The 21,608-nt window shown below is 44.2% G+C and overlaps 1 protein-coding gene across 3 annotated transcripts in view; it reads right to left on the reverse strand.

Annotated features, from left to right (window-relative positions):
- Positions 1-21,608, reverse strand: part of LOC139276118 (E3 ubiquitin-protein ligase DZIP3-like) — a 182,319-nt gene that overhangs the window by 37,249 nt on the left and 123,462 nt on the right. For all 3 annotated transcript variants that reach the window (XM_070893630.1, XM_070893628.1, XM_070893629.1), the window contains exons 18-20: positions 7,900-7,996; positions 4,359-4,462; positions 1,760-1,850 (exon numbers count right to left, since the gene is read on the reverse strand). In XM_070893630.1, the coding sequence (XP_070749731.1) occupies positions 1,760-1,850; positions 4,359-4,462; positions 7,900-7,996 (292 nt within the window). The remainder of the gene's footprint in view (positions 1-1,759; positions 1,851-4,358; positions 4,463-7,899; positions 7,997-21,608) is intronic.

Here is a 21,608-nt window from a genome sequence, read left to right on the forward strand (position 1 = left end):
AAAGCTGCTTTAAAATGCGTAAGTTAACCAGTGTATGAGAATAGAATGGAGAAATATCTTTCGGATTTAATAATTCATTCCATGTACAATAATCTGATAATGGAATGAAATAGTTAGTTTTGCATAGCTAAAGCTACATGAACAGTGTGAACATAAATAACTGATAACAAGTAGCTACGAACATCTGAAGGCCGAGAATGGCATGTCTGACTCCAAACTTGGGAGGATAAGGACAGGAGAGGTCGGAGGAAATCAGATGGATGGGCTGACAATGTATAACCAGGAAAGGCATGTGAGAAAAACATAAGACCCCTTAGGGAAGGGGTTTCATCTGAAAGTTAAGACAAATAACTCGGCACACCATTGGGCACCTTGTTTTAGGAAGAGCCCTTAGAGGTTAGAGTCCTGTCCATATTTTACCCCAGGCCCACCCCTGAAAAGAGAATAAAGGAGAGCTCCAAAGATCCTTTAGCACAGACGGTGGAGGGGAGAGCTTACAAGAGTGAGAATGGTCAAACACTCTTCCGAGGGTGGACCTTAGTTAACACTCTTGGCGGCTCTAGAAGAGAGGAAGAAAAGCCGTAAGCCAGAGAGTTGTTCGCACATGCCAGCCGCCTGTCCGATCGAGACCAGCACCAGCTGTTTGTCACGGTCGTATGTTTTTGCTGTATAACTAATGTGTTATATTCCCTCTTCAACTCCAATTAAAGGCAATATATCCACCATATCGGGTTGCAGTCGATCCTGAATATCAACAAATTGGCTAATTTCTGCACTCACCAAAGCTTTATATAATTGCAGCAAGACTTCCTTACTCTGATATTCCAACCCCTTTGCAATAAAGGCCAACATACCATTTGCTTTTCTGATTGACTGTGTACCTGCAATTATTACTTATACTCACAATTTCATTGCACCAGAAATTCCCTCAAGTCTTTGAGATGTTAAATGCTTGAAAAGGCCTACCAGACACTTTAGAGTTGTTCTTGGAACCGAGCTGTTAATATGTAGGCCGGGCATCAAAAGAAAAAAAAAAACACACAACAAAATAGCTGGTGTTCACAGTCCATCTGTCAGGATGGGAAAATTGTTTGATAACTTGTTTGCACATCTAATGTCAAGGGACTGCTTTTATCTGAGGTGCTCGTCAAAGAGTTGACCTCTGCTTCAAAGAGAGCCAAAAATACATCTCAACAGCAGACTTTACAGAATCATAGAGCACAGAAGGAGGCCATTCATCCCATCATGCCTGTGCCAGCTCTTTAAAAGAGCTATCCAATTAGTCCCACTCCCCTGTTCTTTCCCCGCAGCCCTGCAAATTTTTCGTTAATTCCCAATTCTCCCGTACACATACATTTTGAAAACAAAGTGATGTTTATCACCTTTTGGAATGGACAGTAGCCAACATATTCAAAAGTACAAAAGGCAATAACAAAAGGCTAATTGTTAGTCCTGTGGCACATTACTCCCTCACAAGACATGTACAAGGTTGAAAGTTTTAGATCGTAAGAGATGAGAGACGGCTTATGCAATCTGCTTTTTGCTTAAATTGTAACAAGCATACCATAGATTATAGCAATACACAGAACAAGATTTTTCATAAAAGGGACAAGCCATCAAAATAAGGATGACATTTATATATTAATACAGTGACATAATTTGAATAGACTTAAATTATCTAGTTCAGATCTATTTACAAAATTATAATACAATACTCCTGCAAACAAAAAAGGAAATAAAAATGTTGTCAAGTACATACCTTTGTGTATTCAATTTTGCTTCTGAGATCAGTAGCAACAGCTTCCCACTTGTTCATCGCAGCCTGGATCTTTGATGGATCAGCATTTTGCCTGCAATTTAAGGGTAATTTACATGTATACAAAATAAACATCTCAGCCTAGAATATGACTCCATGCCCAAGACTGCCCAAAGTGGAGGAAGAGCAACTGGGAGGGCGCTGAGTCTCGTCGCCAAGAGCATGTGGAAATCAAGCGCAGACAGCGGAAGGAGCGTGCGGCAAACCAGGCTCCCCACCCACCCTTTCCTTCAATCACTGTCTGCCCCACCTGTGACAGAAGGCCCAATTTTCCCCAACCCCTTTTTTCGGTGCATTTACCTTAAATGTGCTGACTTTGCGCGCTAGAAACAGCGCGAAAATAAGGGGCCCCATCCTGCTCGCTCTGCCGAGTCTCCGGTGTCCCAGCGTGGCGTAGCTAGTGAAGTGGGGGCATGGAGCAACAGACCAGCACAGAAAGCACTGCCGGTAGCTGCATGCATGCGCAGTGAAGTCTGCGCGCATGCTCCTGCCCTTCCAGCGTGTCCTGCGGGCTGTGACCAGGACCTGATGCTCGCAGCCCCTATCTCCAGCCGAAGGGACACCCCAATCTTCACCACACCCTATCCCCGGCCGAGTGGCCAGCCCGCTGAGTTCCCGGGCCTAGGTAGGCCTTCAGTTTTTAAAAAATTTATTGATGGTTGTGCGAGTTTTGATTGGGGTGGGGGAGGAAGAGTGCTTTGATGGGGGCGGGGGGGGGGGGGGTACTTTAAAAAAAAAAACTTGATTCTGGCATAAAGGTAGGACTTCTATTTTTTATTTGTTATTGATTGATTGCTTATTACTTTTTATGATTTGTTTAGTGCTTTGTAAGTCTTGGTGCAGGTCCTTAGCTTCCTTGTATTTTTTATTTGTTATTGAATGCTTATTTTTGTGCTTTGTTTAGTGCTTTGTAAGTGTTGGTGCTTTAAATTTACTAACCTGCACTGAATTCTTAACTGCCCGCAAGGTTTTTCAGAGCTGGCCACATACGATGACCTAAGTCGATCTGGAGTTTTAGCTGGCCAAAGTGGCACAAAGTGGCACATGGGATTGGGGGTAGTGTGCTGACGTGGATTGAGAACTGGTTGTCAGACAGGAAGCAAAGAGTAGGAGTAAACGGGTACTTTTCAGAATGGCAGGCAGTGACTAGTGGAGTGCCGCAAGGTTCTGTGCTGGGGCCCCAGCTGTTTACATTGTACATTAATGATTTAGACGAGGGGATTAAATGCAGTATCTCCAAATTTGCGGATGATACTAAGTTGGGTGGCAGTGTGAGCTGCGAGGAGGATGCTATTAGGCTGCAGAGTGACTTGGATAGGTTAGGTGAGTGGGCAAATGCATGGCAGATGAAGTATAATGTGGATAAATGTGAGGTTATCCACTTTGGTGGTAAAAACAGAGAGACAGACTATTATCTGAATGGTGACAGATTAGGAAAAGGGAAGGTGCAACGAGACCTGGGTGTCATGGTACATCAGTCATTGAAGGTTGGCATGCAGGTACAGCAGGCGGTTAAGAAAGCAAATGGCATGTTGGCCTTCATAGCGAGGGGATTTGAATACAGGGGCAGGGAGGTGTTGCTACAGTTGTACAGGGCCTTGGTGAGGCCACACCTGGAGTATTGTGTACAGTTTTGGTCTCCTAACTTGAGGAAGGACATTCTTGCTATTGAGGGAGTGCAGCGAAGGTTCACCAGACTGATTCCCGGGATGGCGGGACTGACCTATCAAGAAAGATTGGATCAATTGGGCTTGTATTCACTGGAGTTCAGAAGAATGAGAGGGGACCTCATAGAAACGTTTAAAATTCTGACGGGTTTAGACAGGTTAGATGCAGAAAGAATGTTCCCAATGTTGGGGAAGTCCAGAACCAGGGGTCACAGTCTGAGGATAAGGGGTAAGCCATTTAGGACCGAGATGAGGAGAAACTTCTTCACCCAGAGAGTGGTGAACCTGTGGAATTCTCTACCACAGAAAGTAGTTGAGGCCAATTCACTAAATATATTCAAAAGGGAGTTAGATGAAGTCCTTACTACTCGGGGGATCAAGGGTTATGGCGAGAAAGCAGGAAGGGGGTACTGAAGTTTCATGTTCAGCCATGAACTCATTGAATGGCGGTGCAGGCTAGAAGGGCTGAATGGCCTGCTCCTGCACCTATTTTCTATGTTTCTATGTTTCTAAATGGCCAAAACTTGCGCGAGTGTCTGGGAACGCCCCCTTTTGAAAAAAAAACTGAACTAAAAAAAAAATCATACCTAACTGACTTACTCTGGAGCAAATTTTTGGGGGAAAATGGCATTTTTTAAACTTACGCCAGAAAAAACTTACTCCAAAAAATTGATGCAAGTCATGGCCAAAATTGAGCCCAGAGACTGCAATTCCCGCATTGGACTGTACAGCCACCTGAGAACTCACTTTTAGAGTGGAAGCAAGTCTTCCTCGATTTCAAGGGACAGCCTACGATGATGTAATAATCAGTTTATAGTTATAAATCAAATAGTCAACAACTTTCAATAGAATTAAGTAAAACCAAACAGATATACCCCTTCGTCTTATCCCGAAGCATGCTTAGCTGATGTTCCGTCTCCAACAGGGCATCCTCCAGGTTACCGAGCAAGAAATCTCTCCGCATCTCCAGCAAAAGAACCTGCCACAGAAACATAATCTCTTCAGTCTATATTGCTTTAGCTTTATAAATGAACATAATTACAAATCAGTTAGGCAGGGAATCAATAGGACATTACTTGCTCTGATAAATATTAAATTAATCTGGAAAGCATTTATGCAAATATAAAAGGTTCTGGCATTATGATTTTTAAAGAAGTTTCTGTTGCTCAACATTCAGGATGTGAAACCAGCCTGTCTAGTAACAGAAAGGTACCAAGTGCACTAAGATATTACAATAAATGTAATTATTTAGTATGGATTCAACAGTGGAATTATGTTTGCATTTACTGTAAAATAGCAAACTGTATGGCCCCAATATTTACCACCTCACTGTCTTCCCATCTGACTCAAACCCATCTGTTCTGGGGATTAAAATTACCCCCATGCGCTTGCTGCTAGCTTGTAAGTCAGCTCATGTTCTGAATGTGCACCAACAGCAATTACTTACATTTCTCATGAGACAGAACCTTAAGGTATTGTGGTCAATCCACCAAGTGAACAGCATTAGCAAACTGTAATGTTCTACAAATATTCATGACTAAAGACATGAAGCTGATTTGCAAAGGAAATGGATACTAGAATTAGAATCTGAAATTCAAATAAACAAGGATATGAGGAATATTCATATGAATCAGATCATTACAGCAAGTGTTTATTATGGTATTCCTTAATCTGTTTTGAATAATAGTGGGAAGTTGTTCCTCCCACTCCCAAAAAATGTTCTAGCATGTGGCTTAGTTCTCAGAATTAATGGTTAACTCCTTTCTAACTAGCATTCCATTTTGGAGCACAAGTGAAGACATAATCCCAACCATGGGCTCCTATCTAAGGACAGTAATTACACAAGGTACAGCTACCCTCCTTTACAAAGGCACAATGACCATATTTCATGCACTAGCATGACCACTGAGTTTTGGCATTCTATTTGACTGCTCGAGTACCACAGCCAAGTCCCAAATTCAACATGTAGACTTTCCAGCAGTAAATTATACTGATTAAAGACTTCTTTCTTTTGTATGGTAGTAGCAAAGCAAATCAAATGCCAATACAGTATTTAAGTTGAATATCCAGACCAAAGCTTCCGGTGTAACAGCGTGGATATCTTGTAGGCTGCCTGCAAATTTCCTGTGCGATCAGTACTCATTAATGTGCTCAGGGTCTGTGTAAGGGGCTCCACTGTCACATGATGGGGAAGCTTTAATTTTCCATCTATGGAGAAGGTGGTAACATCTACCATGACCAGTTCAAGGCAGTTGATGGTTATCCACTGTTTGCGAGGAAGATTTGATCCTACAGGTTTGTACTGTGAGGTCCTCGATAAGGAATCCATTCCATATGTCACAGTTTTTCCAGGCATTTCACCATCGGTCATCAAGGCTGAGGGGAGATCGCTGAAGGGCTTCGGCGACGGCCAAAATTGCCTTCTCAACTTGAGACATATTGGTGGTAGGTTGTTCAAATCTGCCTGGATCGGCATGACTTTGCTGATGTAGCGGTTGTATTCTCTGGAGACTGCATATTCATGACTGATGAGGAATGAGAGCTTTGACTAATAATTTTCCTCTTCTCAGTCCTTATGAATGCTGAATCCAAATGTTATATTTCCACTACCAGCACAAATCAGGATCACACTTAGGAACCTCTTGATCTGTACGGATCAATACCATCCAACATGATGTTTTACCAAATGAGTAATTGGAGGAAATTTCAGGTTATATTACTTCTAGGTATAGCAAGGCACACTTGTTCACACTAAAAAATCTGAAATTTTTTCTTACCTTTTTTTGGAACAATGCAAAGCACTTAAATGTTGTTGCATGCAATAGAATGCAGAAGAAAAGCTGCCCATAGACAAAACTATATTCATGCAAAAGCTAATAAATTGTTCATAATACTCAACAAATTCAGAAACAAATGGTAGCTAATTTCTACGAACTAGATTAATAAATCAAACTTCAAGAAATGAAAACAAAAGTTATGTTTCAAGCCACAATATTACATCATCTGATCTTCTGTTGACATACGTGATATAAGTTATAAGAACATAAGGAATAGGAGCAGGATTAGGCCATTTGGTTAATTTGATCTGATCATGGACTCAGCTCCACTTCCTGTCCCGCTCCTCATAACCCTTTATTCCCTTATCGCTCAAAAATCTGTCTATCTCCGCCTCAAATATATTCAATGACACAGCCTCCACAGCTCTCTGGGGCAGAGAATTCCATAGATTTACAACCCTGAGAGAAGAAATTCCTCATCTTAGTTTTAAATGGGCGGCCCCTTATTCTAAGACTCTGTACCTAGTTTCAGTTTCCCCTATGAGTGGAAATATCCTCTCTGCATCCACCTTGTCGAGCCCCCTCATTAGCTTATATGTTCCAATAAGATCACCTCTCATTCTTCTCAACTCCAATGTGTATAGGCCCAACCTACTCAACCTATCTTCATAAGTCAACCCACTCATCTCTGGAATCAACCTAGTGAACCTTCTCTGAACAGCCTCCAATGCAAATATATCCTTCCTTAAATACGGACATCAAAACTGTACACAGTACTCCAGGTGTGGCCTCACCGATACCCTGTACAGTTGTAGCAGGACTTCTCTGCTTTTATACGCTATCCCCCTTGCAATAAAGGCCAACATTTCATTTGCCTTCCTGATTACTTGCTGTACCTGCATACTAACATTTTGTGTTTCATGCACAAGGACCTCGAGGTCTCTCTGTACTGCAGCACTTTGCATTTTTTCTCCATTTAAATTATAATTTGCTTTTCTATTATTTCTGCCAAAGTGGATAACCTCACATTTTCCCACATTATACTCCATCTGCTAAATGTTTGCACACTCACTTAGCCTGTCTATATCACCTTGCAGATTGTTTGTGTCCTCCTCACAATTTGCTTTCCCACCCATCTTTGTATCATCAGCAAACTTGGCTACATTACACTCGGTCCCTTCATCCAAGGCATTAATATGCACCGATCCCTGTGGCACCCCACTAGTCATGGAGGAGGAATTTCTTCTCTCAGAGGGTTGTAAATCTGTGAAATTCGCTGCCTCAGAGAGCTGTGGAAGCTGGGTTATTGAATAAATTTAAGACAGAGATAGACAATTTCTTAACTGATAAGGGAATAAGGGGTAATGGGGAGCAAGCAGGGAAGTGGACCTGAGTCCATGATCAGATCAGCCATGATCGAATTAAATGGAGGAGCAGGCTCGAGGGGCCAAATGGCCTACTCCTGCTCCTATTTCTTATGTTCTTATGTCACTGTTTTGCCAACCAGAAAATTACCTATTTATCCCGACTCTCTGTTTGAAATGGAGTTGAAATGGAGACTGATGCAACATTAAACATAACTATGTATGAGCAAGTAGCCATCAATAAATCTGTGTAAACCTGACCAGAGACTTCTCACCTCCTGACTGACTGCTTTCCTCACATTATCTGCTTCAATTTGTTGTGCATTTGCAAGCTCGTCCTCCAGCTGTAGCTTTTCATGGCGCCATTGTTCTCTGTGAAAATGTCAGGAGTACTTAAGATATTGCATGCTGCAAAGCTAGAAGTGGATCATTATATCAAACTAAATGTAGGCAACTTTAATACCGCACTTGTCAAAAGCAGATGCCACAAGGGACATGACAGGTTAAATAGATATGTCGGACTGCGGTGTAACAGTTTCTCTATCTTGTTATTTATTTAAAATCTCTTTGTACAGTCCAACGATCAGTCTGTTATGAAGTTAAATTGAAGTTTCCATTATATTAGTAACTTAATTTACACACAACCAGAGAGATGTGAAGCCTCATGGGACTTCACTGGAAAATATTAGCATAAAGTGACATATTTTAGATCATCCATGATGTGTATTTTTTTTTTAAGGACGTGTTTATTTGTACTGCAAAAATGGCCAACATGCTCCACCCTTTGTTTCTGATTGGTCTCATAGAAACATAGAAAATAGGTGCAGAAGTAGGCCATTCGGCCCTTCGAGCCTGCACCACCATTCGATAAGATCATGGCTGATCATTCCCTCAGTACCCCTTTCCTGCTTTCTCTCCATACCCCTTGATCCCTTTAGCCGTAAGGGCCATATCTAACTCCCTCTTGAATATATCCAATGAACTAGCATCAACAACTCTCTGCGGCAGGGAATTCCACAGGTTAACAACTCTCTGAGTGAAGAAGTTTCTCCTCATCTCAGTCCGAAATGGCCTACCCCTTATCCTAAGACTGTGTCCCCTGGTTCTGAATTTCCCCAACATCGGGAACAATCTACCCGCATCTAACCTGTCCCGTTCCGTCAGAATCTTATATGTTTCTATGAGATCCCCTCTCATCCTTTTAAACTCCAATGTATAAAGGACCAGTTGATCCAGTCTCTCCTCATATGTCAGTCTGGCCATCCCGGGAATCAGTCTGGTGAACTTTCGCTGCACTCCCTCAATAGTAAGAACGTCCTTCCTCAGATTAGGAGACCAAAATTGAACACAATATTCCAGGTGAGGCCTCACCAAGGCCCTGCATAACTGCAGTAAGACCTCCCTGCTCCTATACTCAAATCCCCTAGCTATGAAGGCCAACATACCATTTGCCTTCTTTACCGCCTACTGCACCTGTATGCCAACTTTTAATGACTGATGAACCATGACACCCAGGTCTCGTTGCACCTCCCCTTTTCCTAATCTGCCACCATTCAGATAATATTCTGTCTTCGCATTTTTGCCCCCAAAGTGGATAACCTCACATTTATCCACATTATACTGCATCTGCCATGCATTTTCCCACTCACCTTACCTGTCTAAGTCACCCTGCAGTCTCTAAGTGTCCCCCTCACAGCTCACACCGCCAGCCAGTTTAGTGTCATCTGCAAACTTGGAGATATTACACTCAATTCCTTCATCCAAATCATTAATGTATGTTGTAAAGAGCTGGGGTCCCAGCACTGAGCCCTGCGGCACTCCACTAGTCACTGCCTGCCATTCTGAAAAGAACCCGTTTATCCCGACTCTCTTCTTCCTGTCTGCCAACCAGTTCTCTATCCACGTCAGTACATTACCCCTAATACCATGTGCTTTGATTTTGCACAACAATCTCTTGTGTGGGACCTTGTCAAAAGCCTTTTGAAAGTCCAAATACACCACATCCACTGGTTCTCCCTTGTCCACTCTACTAGTCTACTATCCTTGGAGGATAAGCCACACCCTGAAGTTTCACAGGAATGCGTAACTGGAACCGCCCATCCCAAGGTCTCACTGACTTTGCAAAGTGTAACTCGATCCACTTTAACTTCCTGAAGCAACAGAGGACAGAGCTCCCCAGAAGACAGCAAGGGCCAGCCAAAAGTGCCTTACCCCAGTCCAAGTACATCCCTCCACCCCCCCCACCCCAATAGATGGGGCAGGCATTGTGTACGGATTCTTATCAGGTTTATTGGCTATGAAGTGAATAGTGATAGTGTTATGACTTCTGGATTTCATCCACTCCAACGATGTCCCTTGTAGGAGGTTGGAAGAACGTGATCCGTCTCCCCCACCCCTGCCCCCCCCCCAGTCTGTTCACCCTCAGCCTCTCTCTGCCCCCGCCCCCCTCCTCGCTATTGGTCCCATGACCGCCGCTCTCGGCCCCAGGCCCGCTGCTCTCGGCCCCCCTCCCACCGGCCGCTCTCGGGCCCAGGATCACTGCTCTGTCAAAAAAAATCCAGTACAAATAGTTACATAATTTTTTTTAAACAGAGTGACTATTTGTCCTAACTCTCCACTGACTCTCTCTCTCCACCCCCACCTCCCCCGCCTCCTCAAGTGCAATTTACACTAACCCCTTTCTGCGTATGCGCCCTCCTCTCCGATGCCCAAAGCCAGCCTCGAACACCATGTTGCGGCCCCAAGCCTCCGCAGCAGCTTGAGTGAAGAGTGCGGGCGGCGGGGGAAAGAGAATTGGACTGGCGGGGAGAGAGAGAGAAGCGGGCCAGCGGAGTGAGAGACAGAAGCTCTTTTGTATGGCAACACATATAATCACCTTCATTAATATCCTTAGGAAAACAGATACCAGAGGGTCAGACTTTTAAGCTTGAAGATATTAATTTTATACCATCATACTCTGATTAGAAATAGAAGGGTAAATTGATTAGATGACAGGAAAATTGGGAGCACTGTGAATCAAATTCTGTGCTTGATTCGCTGATCAGTGCACCTGGCGAGCAATGCTCTGCGCTGGAGTATTGCTGTAAAAAAATAAAACAGAATATAGTGCACACGTATAGTACCAAATGCCCTGATCATTCATAATCAAAGGTCAGAAAATCTTGTCAATTTTCACAACAGTAAATGTGGGGCAGGGGGTGGGGATTACTGTTTGTTTGAAGAACTCCTCCAATGTGTACATAAAATAAATTATTAGAAATACATACTCTACTGTTTAAAAATGTCACATTTCCCAGCTGTCTTGTTGGATCTCCTTCTCTCTAGCCCTCTCTAATAATTCCACTTATAAGAAGGAACCATCTGCTTCAGGAAACTCAATTCATTTTAACAGAGTCCGCAACTTCAGATCAGCCTGGCAGCCGAAACAAAGCTGCCTGATTCTGACAAAACAAGCTACTGGCTGGTTACACTGCATGCATAGCTGGTAACGTGTGTATTTCTAATTATGTTTGTGTAGAGATTGGGGACACACTTTGAACAAACAGTTTCCTTCATTTTTAGGATTTACATCATAGTTTACATACACATTCTATGGGCTCAAATTTCCCCAATCTCTTTTTCTGGCGCCCGAGGTGCGCCATTTGTCCACCTCCAAGTGCGCCGAAAATCTTCCTCCCAATTCTGGCCTCTCCTCGATGGTGGCGTAGCGTGGCCCAGTGGATCGGGGGCGGAGTCAGGTCCCGGCGTTGAAAACAGTGCCGGGACCTCTGCACATGCGCGCTAGAGTCTGCGCGCATGTGCAGCAGCTCCTGGCAGGCCGAATCTGTGAGTGTGCGCTGCAGGCTGTGTGGGAGGGGCCCGAAGCACGCCGTCCCTAGCCCTGGCTGAATGGGCTCCCTCATTGGCGGCCCGCTGCGTTCCCTAAGGTAGGACTTCTATTTTTTATTTGTTATTTACTGATTGATTGATTGCTTATTACTTTGGTCTTGGTGCTTTAGGTGCAGGGTTCCTTCTATTTTTTATTTGTGAATTAATTAGTTATTACTTTATGTGCTTTGTTTAGTGCTTGGTGAAAATGTACTGCTTTGTTTAGTGCTTGGTGCTTTAAATGTATTTATGCTTCTTTAATGTTGTTGTGAAGGTATTTAGTGCTTTGCAAGGTCCCCGTCCCCCCCTATCTCTGGCTGCCTGCACTGATTTCTTACGTCACCGCAAGGTTTTTCCTGAGCATACAAGAGTGCCCACTTACGCTGGCCTAAGTTTGTTTGGAATAACTTTTAGCTGGCTAAACTTGCTGAAATGGCCAAAACAGGCATAAGTGGCTGGTAAGGCCCCCTTTTGAAAAAAAAACTAAACTAAAAAAAAATCCTAACTAACTCACTTACACTGGCACAAATTAAATGGCCAGAATTGCAACTAAAAAGATACTCCAGAAAAATCAAGTTGCTCCAAAAATACGGAGCAACTCCAGGGGAAATTTGGGCCCATTATTTCTAGTTGGACTTGTCTCCTATCAGATATACCTCATACCATCTATAGCTCTGAAACTGCAGATGAATGATATTGCATACCAGTTATTTCAGGAGTAGGTGATAAAAATCTTTTTCACTCATGGCAATTAGTACAATACATAGTATTGCTGATGAAATATTCCATTTATTCTTTTGGGACTGTTAGCCTAGGGCAGGGATAGGACAATTTGTGACTTGCGAGCTGCATGCAGCTTAGCTGTGGCAAAAATGCAGCTCTCTGAATCTTTTATTTAGCTGTCCTGCCCAAACACACAGTTTCAATGGCCCCAATTTTGCCCAAGCAGAAATAAAAGCGTACACTGACCTGTACGCACATTTTATTGTGGACCATCTGCGTTGGAAAAGAAAAATCCTCAGTTCCGGCAAACATAACCATCCTGTCGCGTCGGCACTACCTGAGTGGATCTCGGGGGGTGGTGCTTAAGAGTGCGTCTAAAACACACAGTACATGCGCTCAAACCCCACCCCCCAAAAAAACGACCAACACAAACAAAAAAAATTCTGCGCAAACGTGTGGGAACTGTTTGGATCACCACTGAGAATCCATTGGTGGCAGAGGTGGATTTGCACGTAGGAAATACAGCTTCAATCGAGAGATGGATGCAAGGAATGGGTACAGAGAAGGCGAAAGGGGCAGAGACGGAAATGGAGAAGGGGAAGCTGTAAGGGCCAAGAGATTTCTTGCAGAAGAAATTGAGCCCCTGGTATACTTAACTAAGAGTTGATGGGAAGTTCTTGCAAACAAGGGGAGCTTCGGTAAAAAAGAAACTTAAACCCTCTTTACTCACAAAAGTTTGGGACCAGGTCACAGTCGAGTTTAATACAATGTCCATCACCCCGAGAACCAGTGCGCAGCTGAAAAGGTGGCAGGACCTCGGACAAGCAGTGACTGCAAGTAATAATTTATATTTAAATTGATTTATATTTTTAATTATATTTATATTTATGCACTGCAAAAACATCTGTAAGTGTGTCAGAACGGCCCTCTCTTAAAAAATTCAATTTGTATCTTTGCAGAAGATGGTGTCACAGATCAACCGAGAACGGTCACAAACTGGAGGAGGTTCGCCAAGTATGCTGCAACTAACAGCCGTGGAGCAGAGGATCGTGTATATGATTAAATGTTGCAGGAGAAGATAGACATAGAAACATAAAAAATAGGTGCAGGAGTAGGCCATTCGGCCCTTCTAGCCTGCACCGCCATTCAATGAGTTCATGGCTGAACATTCAACTTCCGTACCCCATTCCTGCTTTCTCGCCATATCCCTTGATCCCCCGAGTAGTAAGGACCTCATCTAACTCCTTTTTGAATATATTTAGTGAATTGGCCTCAACAACTTTCTGTGGTAGAGAATTCCACAGGTTCACCACTCTCTGGGTGAAGAAGTTCCTCCGCATCTCGGTCCTAAATGGCTTACCCCTTATCCTTAGACTGTGACCTCTGGTTCTGGACTTCCCCAACATTGGGAACATTCTTCCTGCATCTAACCTGTCTAACCCCGTCAGAATTTTAAACGTTTCTATGAGGTCCCCTCTCATTCTTCTGAACTCCAGTGAATACAAGCCCAGTTGATCCAGTCTTTCTTGATAGGTCAGTCCCGCCATCCCGGGAATCAGTCTGGTGAACCTTCGCTGCACTCCCTCAATAGCAAGAATGTCCTTCCTCAGGTTAGGAGACCAAAACTGTACACAATACTCCAGGTGTGGCCTCACCAATGCCCTGTACAACTGTAGCAACACCTCCCTGCCCCTGTACTCAAATCCCCTTGCTATGAAGGCCAACATGCCATTTGCTTTCTTAACCGCCTGCTGCACCTGCATGCCAACCTTCAATGACTGATGTACCATGACACCCAGGTCTCTTTGCACCTCCCCTTTTCCTAATCTGTCACCATTCAGATAATAGTCTGTCTCTCTGTTTTTACCACCAAAGTGGATAACCTCACATTTATCCACATTATACTTCATCTGCCATGCATTTGCCCACTCACCTAACCTATTCAAGTCGCTCTGCAGCCTCACAGCATCCTCCTCGCAGTTCACACTGCCACCCAACTTAGTGTCATCCGCAAATTTGGAGATACTACATTTAATCCCCTCATCTAAATCATTAATGTACAGTGTAAACAGCTGGGGCCCCAGCACAGAACCTTGCGGCACCCCACTAGTCACTGCCTGCCATTCTGAAAAGTACCCATTTACTCCTACTCTTTGCTTCCTGTCTGACAACCAGTTCTCAATCCATGTCAGTACACTACCCCCAATCCATGTGCTCTAACTTTGCACATCAATCTCTTGTGTGGGACCTTGTCGAACGTCTTCTGAAAGTCCAAATATACCACATCAACTGGTTCTCCCTTATCCACTCTACTGGAAACATCCTCAAAAAATTCCAGAAGATTTGTCAAGCATGATTTCCCTTTCACAAATCCATGCTGACTTGGACCTATCATGTCACCTCTTTCCAAATGCACTGCTATGACATCCTTAATAATTGATTCCATCATTTTACCCACTACCGATGTCAGGCTGACCGGTCTATAATTCCCTGTTTTCTCTCTCCCTCCTTTTTTAAAAAGTGGGGTTACATTGGCTACCCTCCACTCCATAGGAACTGATCCAGAGTCAATGGAATGTTGGAAAATGACTGTCAACGCATCCACTATTTCCAAGGCCACCTCCTTAAGTACTCTGGGATGCAGTCCATCAGGCCCTGGGGATTTATCGGCCTCCAATCCCATCAATTTCCCCAACACAATTTCCCGGCTAATAAGGATTTCCCTCAGTTCCTCCTCCTTACTAGACCCCCCGACCCCTTTTATAACCGGAAGGTTGTTCGTGTCCTCCTTCGTGAATACCGAACCAAAGTACTTGTTCAATTGGTCCGCCATTTCTTTGTTCCCCGTTATGACTTCCCCTGATTCTGACTGCAGGGGACCTACGTTTGTCTTTACTAACCTTTTTCTCTTTACATATCTATAGAAACTTTTGCAATCCGTCTTAATGTTCCCTGCAAGCTTCTTCTCATACTCCATTTTCCCTGCCCTAATCAAACCCTTTGTCCTCCTCTGCTGAGTTCTAAATTTCTCCCAGTCCCCAGGTTCGCTGCTATTTCTGGCCAATTTGTATGCCACTTCCTTGGCTTTAATACTATCCCTGATTTCCCTTGATAGCCACGGTTGAGCCACCTTCCCTTTTTTATTTTTATGCCAGACAGGAATGTACAATTGTTGTAGTTCATCCATGCGGTCTCTAAATGTCTGCCATTGCCCATCCACAGTCAACCCCTTAAGTATCATTCGCCAATCCATCCCAGCCAATTCACGCCTCATACCTTCAAAGTTAGCCTTCTTTAAGTTCTGGACCATGGTCTCTGAATTAACTGTTTCATTCTCCATCCCAATGCGGAATTCCACCATATTATGGTCACTCTTCCCCAAGGGGCCTCGCACAACGAGATTGTTAATTAATCCTCTCTCATTACATAACACCCAGTCTAAGATGGCCTCCCCCCTAGTTGGTTCCTCGACATATTGGTCTAAAAAACCATCCCTTATGCACTCCAGAAAATCCTCCTCCACCGTATTGCTTCCAGTTTGGTTAGCCCAATCTATGTGCATATTAAAGTCACCATTATAACTGCTGCACCTTTATTGCACGCACCCCTAATTTCATGTTTGATGCCCTCCCCAACATCACTACTACTGTTTGGAGGTCTGTACACAACTCCCACTAACGTTTTTTGCCCTTTGGTGTTCTGCAGCTCTACCCATATAGATTCCACATCATCCAAGCTAATGTCCTTCCTAACTATTGCCTTAATCTCCTCCTTAACCAGCAATGCTACCCCACCTCCTTTTCCTTTTATTCTATCCTTCCTGAATGTTGAATACCCCTGGATGTTGAGTTCCCAGCCCTGATCATCCTGGAGCCACGTCTCCGTAATCCCAATCACATCATATTTGTTAACATCTATTTGCACAGTTAATTCATCCACCTTATTGCGGATACTCCTTGCATTAAGACACAAAGCGTTTAGGCTTGTTTTTTTAACACCCTCTGTCCTTTTAGAATTTTGCTGTACAATGGCCCTTTTTGTTCTTTGCCTTGGGTTTCTCTGCCCTCCACTTTTCCTCATCTCTTTTCTGTCTTTTGTTTTTGCCTCCTTTTTGTTTCCCTCTATCTCCCTGCATTGGTTCCCATCCCCCTGCCATATTAGTTTAACTCCTCCCCAACAGCACTAGCAAACACTCCCCCGAGGACATTGGTTCCGATTCTGCCCAGGTGCAGACCGTCCGGATTGTACTGGTCCCACCTCCCCCAGAACCGGTTCCAATGCCCCAGGAATTTGAATCCCTCCCTGCTGCACCATTGCTCAAGCCACGTATTCATCTGAGCTATCCTGCGATTCCTACTCTGACTAGCACGTGGCACTGGTAGCAATCCCGAGATTACTACTTTTGAGGTCCTACTTTTTAATTTAGCTCCTAGCTCCTTAAATTCATTTCGTAGGAACTCATCCCTTTTTTTACCTATGTCATTGGTACCAATGTGCACCACGACAACTGGCTGTTCTCCCTCCCTTTTTAGAATGTCCTGCACCCGCTCCGAGACATCCTTGACCCTTGCACCAGGGAGGCAACATACCATCCTGGAGTCTCGGTTGCGGCCGCAGAAACGCCTATCTATTCCCCTTACAATTGAATCCCCTATCACTATCGCTCGCCCACTCTTTTTCCTGCCCTCCTGTGCAACAGAGCCAGCCACGGTGCCATGAACTTGGCTGCTGCTGCCCGCTCCTGATGAGTCATCCCCCTCAACAGCACTCAAAGCAGTGTATCTGTTTTGCAGTGGGATGACCACAGGGGACCCCTGCACTACCTTCCTTGCACTACTCTTCCTGCTGGTCTTCCATTCCCTCGCTGGCTGTGGACCCTTCTCCTGCGGTAAGACCAACTCGCTACACGTGATACTCACGTCATTCTCAGCATCGTGGATGCTCCAGAGTGAATCCACCTTCAGCTCCAACCATCAACGCAGAAGCTGGTCCCTGTTTTCCAATAGAGGGTCAGCCCTGCAAATGGCACAGTCTGGGTTGGCTAAATGTTACGTATTGCGTGTGCTGCCTATGCTTCTTCTTCCTCAATGCTGCTAACCAATCATCTATCTTTTGTTTTGCAGATGTTGCGCATCAGGAGGAGACAGAAGGTGCACCTGAAGTTGAAGAAGAGCATGTTCAGGTAACCGCCACTCTAGATATTCCAAATCAGGAGAATGACGGGCAGCAAGAAGACGTTGACGACGAGATGGTTGCCTTGGATTTGGAAATGCTGAACCCCTCTAGGATTCCAAGCTCTTTCCTGAGTGAAACAACCAATGGACATTTCTAGGTGTGCCGTCTGAGGCTGCGGGTCCCAGTGTGTCGCAGCAAGCCGCACCTGCAAGACGTCAAAGGAGGGTGGAAGGGAAAGCTGATGCAGAAACGCAGGATTCAGAGAACATAGGACATCTTGTGGGGATGAGCAGGGAGAACATCCAACAATCACGATTGCTCCTGGAAGCCTTCGATGGGGTGAGGGTAGAGTTAGGGGGACTAAGATAAAGTAGCAACACTGGCTGGAAGAATGAGTGAGGTCAGGGGAGAAATTACGGGACTGTCATTACAGGTGGAAAGACTTTCGGGACAGATGAGAGAGGTAGTAGCAGCAATAGGGGGTCTCACCCAGGCAGTCATTGATGCGAGGAACGTTTTCTATACCACACCAAAATCGGGGGTTGATCCAGAGGCTGACGATGATTACGAAGAGGAACCCAGGCCTTCCACAATGACACATTTTTGCTTTGTCCCTGTCGTAACCCAACAGCAAGAAATGACGCGTCGGAAAAAATGCATAATAAACCTCGGGTTAAGGGGGGGCAAGGAAGCAGAAGTCTGCAACAACTGGCATGTGCAGGGGTAGCGGCATCTACTGGGGCAGGAATGGTGCACAGTGCGAAGGAGGAGGATAAATGGTTTGTTTGTTTGTTGGTTTGTTTGGTTGATTGTTCTTTTGAACGTTTGCCACATAATTCATTCAAAGTTTTTAAAGTTATGAAAGTTTAAAGATAAGTCATGTTAAGCTAAGTACAACTGGTTTATACAAATGTTTAATAAACATATTTATTTTGGACTTTTAACCTGACTCCTGCACTTCATTTTTTAATGCAGCACTACTAAATATTTTTGGAGAAAGGAGTGGATTGAACATGTCAAATGGTCTCATTCCTTGTAACCTAGAAGTTTAAATGATACAGTGGCAGGTTCCAGTACATGTGTTCATGGATCCTGACTTGTTCTGGGTCACTGATACATGCAATGCAGGACCCTGACCCTGTCTAGATCCATGAACACCTTAGTACAGTAGTACAGGAACATGCCCCTGTTTTATTTAAACGTATAGATCACAGAGAATGAGGCCATTTGACATGTTGAATCCGTTGACATGTTGAGATCATTAAGAATACCTGATTGAGAATTAAGTTGTTGTTAGGCACCCTCTATTGTTAAGGAACTTTAAATGCAGCAACCATCTTTTAAATTACACCTTTAACATTTAAAAATGTCTCAAGGTGCTTCACACAAGTGTACTCAGACCTTAACGGACATTCAGCCGAGAAAGGAGCTATTAAGAGGGGTGACGAAAATCATGGTCAAAGAGATGGGTTTGCGAGGGTCTAAAAGAAGGAGAGGGAGACTGAGAGGTTCAGTGAGTAAATTCCTGAATGTGGGGCTTGAAGGCTGAAGGCACGGCTGCCAATGGTAGGTCAAGGGAGAAAAGAATGTAAAGTTAGAACATAAGAAATAGGAGCAGGAGTAGATCAAAGGCCCCTCGAGCCTGCTCCGCCATTTAATACGATGATGGCTGATCCGATCATGGACTCAGGTCCACTTCCCTGCCCACTCCCCATAACCTCTTATCGGTTAAGAAACTGTCTATTTCTGCCTTAAATTTATTCAGTGTCCCAACTTCCATAGTGCTCTGAGGCAGCGAATTCTACAGATATACAACCCTCAGAGAAGAAATTCCTCCTCATCTCAGTTTTAAATGGGCGGCCCCTTATTCTAAGATTATGCCCCCTAGTTCTAGACTTCCCGATCAGTGGAAACATCCTCTCTGCATCCATCTTGTCAAACCCCCTCATAATCTTATACGTTTCGATAAGATCACCTCTCATTCTTCTGAATTCCAATGAGTAGAGGCCCATCCTACTCAACCTTTCCTTATAAGTCAACCCCCTCATCCCCGGAATCAACCTAGTGAACCTTCTGGTTTAGACGAGGGGATTAAATTAATATCTCCAAATTTGTGGATGACACTAAGTTGGGTGGCAGTGTGAGCTGCGAGGAGGATGCTATGAGGCTGCAGAGTGACTTGGATAGGTTAGGTGAGTGGGCAAATGCATGGCAGATGAATTATAATGTGGATAAATGTGAGGTTATCCACTTTGGTGGTAAAAACAGAGAGACAGACTATTATCTGAATGGTGACAGATTAGGAAAAGAGGAGGTGCAACGAGACCTGGGTGTCATGGTACATCAGTCATTGAAGGTTGGCATGCAGGTACAGCAGGCGGTTAAGAAAGCAAATGGCATGTTGGCCTTCATTGCGAGGGGATTTGAGTACAGGGGCAGGGAAGCGTTACTACAGTTGTACAGGGCCTTGGTGAGGCCACACCTGGAGTATTGTGTACAGTTTTGGTCTCCTAACTTGAGGAAGGACATTCTTGCTATTGAGGGAGTGCAGCGAAGGTTCACCAGACTGATTCCCGGGATGGCGGGACTGACATATCAAGAAAGACTGGATCAACTGGGCTTGTATTCACTGGAGTTCAGAAGAATGAGAGGGGATCTCATAGAAACGTTTAAAATTCTGACGGGTTTAGACAGGTTAGATGCAGGAAGAATGTTCCCAATGTTGGGGAAGTCCAGAACCAGGGGTCACAGTCTAAGGATAAGGGGTAAGCCATTTAGGACCGAGATGAGGAGAAACCTCTTCACCCAGAGAGTGGTGAACCTGTGGAATTCTCTACCACAGAAAGTTGTTGAGGCCAATTCACTAAATATATTCAAAAAGGAGTTAGATGTAGTCCTTACTACTAGGGGGATCAAGGGGTATGGCGAGAAAGCAGGAATGGGATACTGAAGTTGCATGTTCAGCCATGAACTCATTGAATGGCGGTGCAGGCTCGAAGGGCCGCATGGCCTACTCCTGCACCTATTTTCTATGTCTCTATGTCTATGTTTCTCTGAACTGCCTCCAAAGCAAGTATATCTTTTCTTAAATATGGAAACCAAAACTGCACACACTATTCCAGGTGTGGCTTCACCAATACCTTATAAAGCTGTAGCAAGACTTCCCTGCTTTTATACTCCATCCCCTTTGCAATAAAGGTCAATATTCCATTGGCCTTCCTGATGACTTGCTGTACCTGCATACTATCCTTTTGTGTCTCTTGAACAAGTACCCCCAGGTCCTGCTGTACTGCAGCACTTTGCAATTTTTCTGGCGGGAATTTTAGGGCTGGAGGAGGTTAGAGTGTTCGGGCGGCTGAGGTCATGATGGAATTTAAAAATAGGGCTGAGAATTATAAATTGGAGGCATCTTTGGACCAGAAGCCAATGTAGGGCAGAGAGTACAGGGATGATGGGTCAGCGGGACTATATGCAGCTGAGTTTTGGATGAGCTAAACTTTAAGGAAAGTGGAGGATGCAAGCCCGTCTCGAAGAACATTGCAATAGTTGAGTCTGGACTTGAACAAAGTACTCATTAGGGTTTCAGCTGATGGGCTAAGGCAAGAGTGGAGGTAGGCTTCAAAACAAGGTACAAAACATACTTATGAGGTTGATTAGACCCTATTCCATTGCAGAAAGACATTTTTACGCTAATTTAATATCTCTTCAAATATATTATTGCTTATTATTGTCCACCTAAGCATTCCAACACTATTAAAACATTAACAATTTTAGGGGGATTATTTAATAAATAAAATTTAATATCCAGCCTTCATTAAAAATCACTGATGGTTTCCACTGATAATTCCTTCATCCAAATCATTGATGTGAGTGTAATATCTCCAAGTTTGCAGATGACACTAAACTGGGTGGCGCTGTGAGCTGTGAGGGGAACGCTAAGAGGCTGCAGGGTGACTTGGACAGGTTAGGCGAGTAGGAAAATGCATGGCAGATGCAGTGTAATGTGGATAAATGTGAGGTTATCCACTTTGGGGGCAAAAACGCGAAAACAGAATATTATCTGAATGGTGGCAGATTAGGAAAAGGGGAGGTGCAGAGAGACCTGGGTGTCATGGTTCATCAGTCACTGAAAGTTGGCATACAGGTACAGCAGGCGATGAAGGCGGCAAATGGTATGTTGGCCTTCATAGCTAGGGGATTTGAGTATAGGAGTAGGGCG

This window comes from Pristiophorus japonicus, chromosome 11 (genome assembly GCF_044704955.1).
Source record: "Pristiophorus japonicus isolate sPriJap1 chromosome 11, sPriJap1.hap1, whole genome shotgun sequence".
In the NCBI taxonomy this organism is placed as follows: Eukaryota; Metazoa; Chordata; class Chondrichthyes; family Pristiophoridae; genus Pristiophorus; species Pristiophorus japonicus.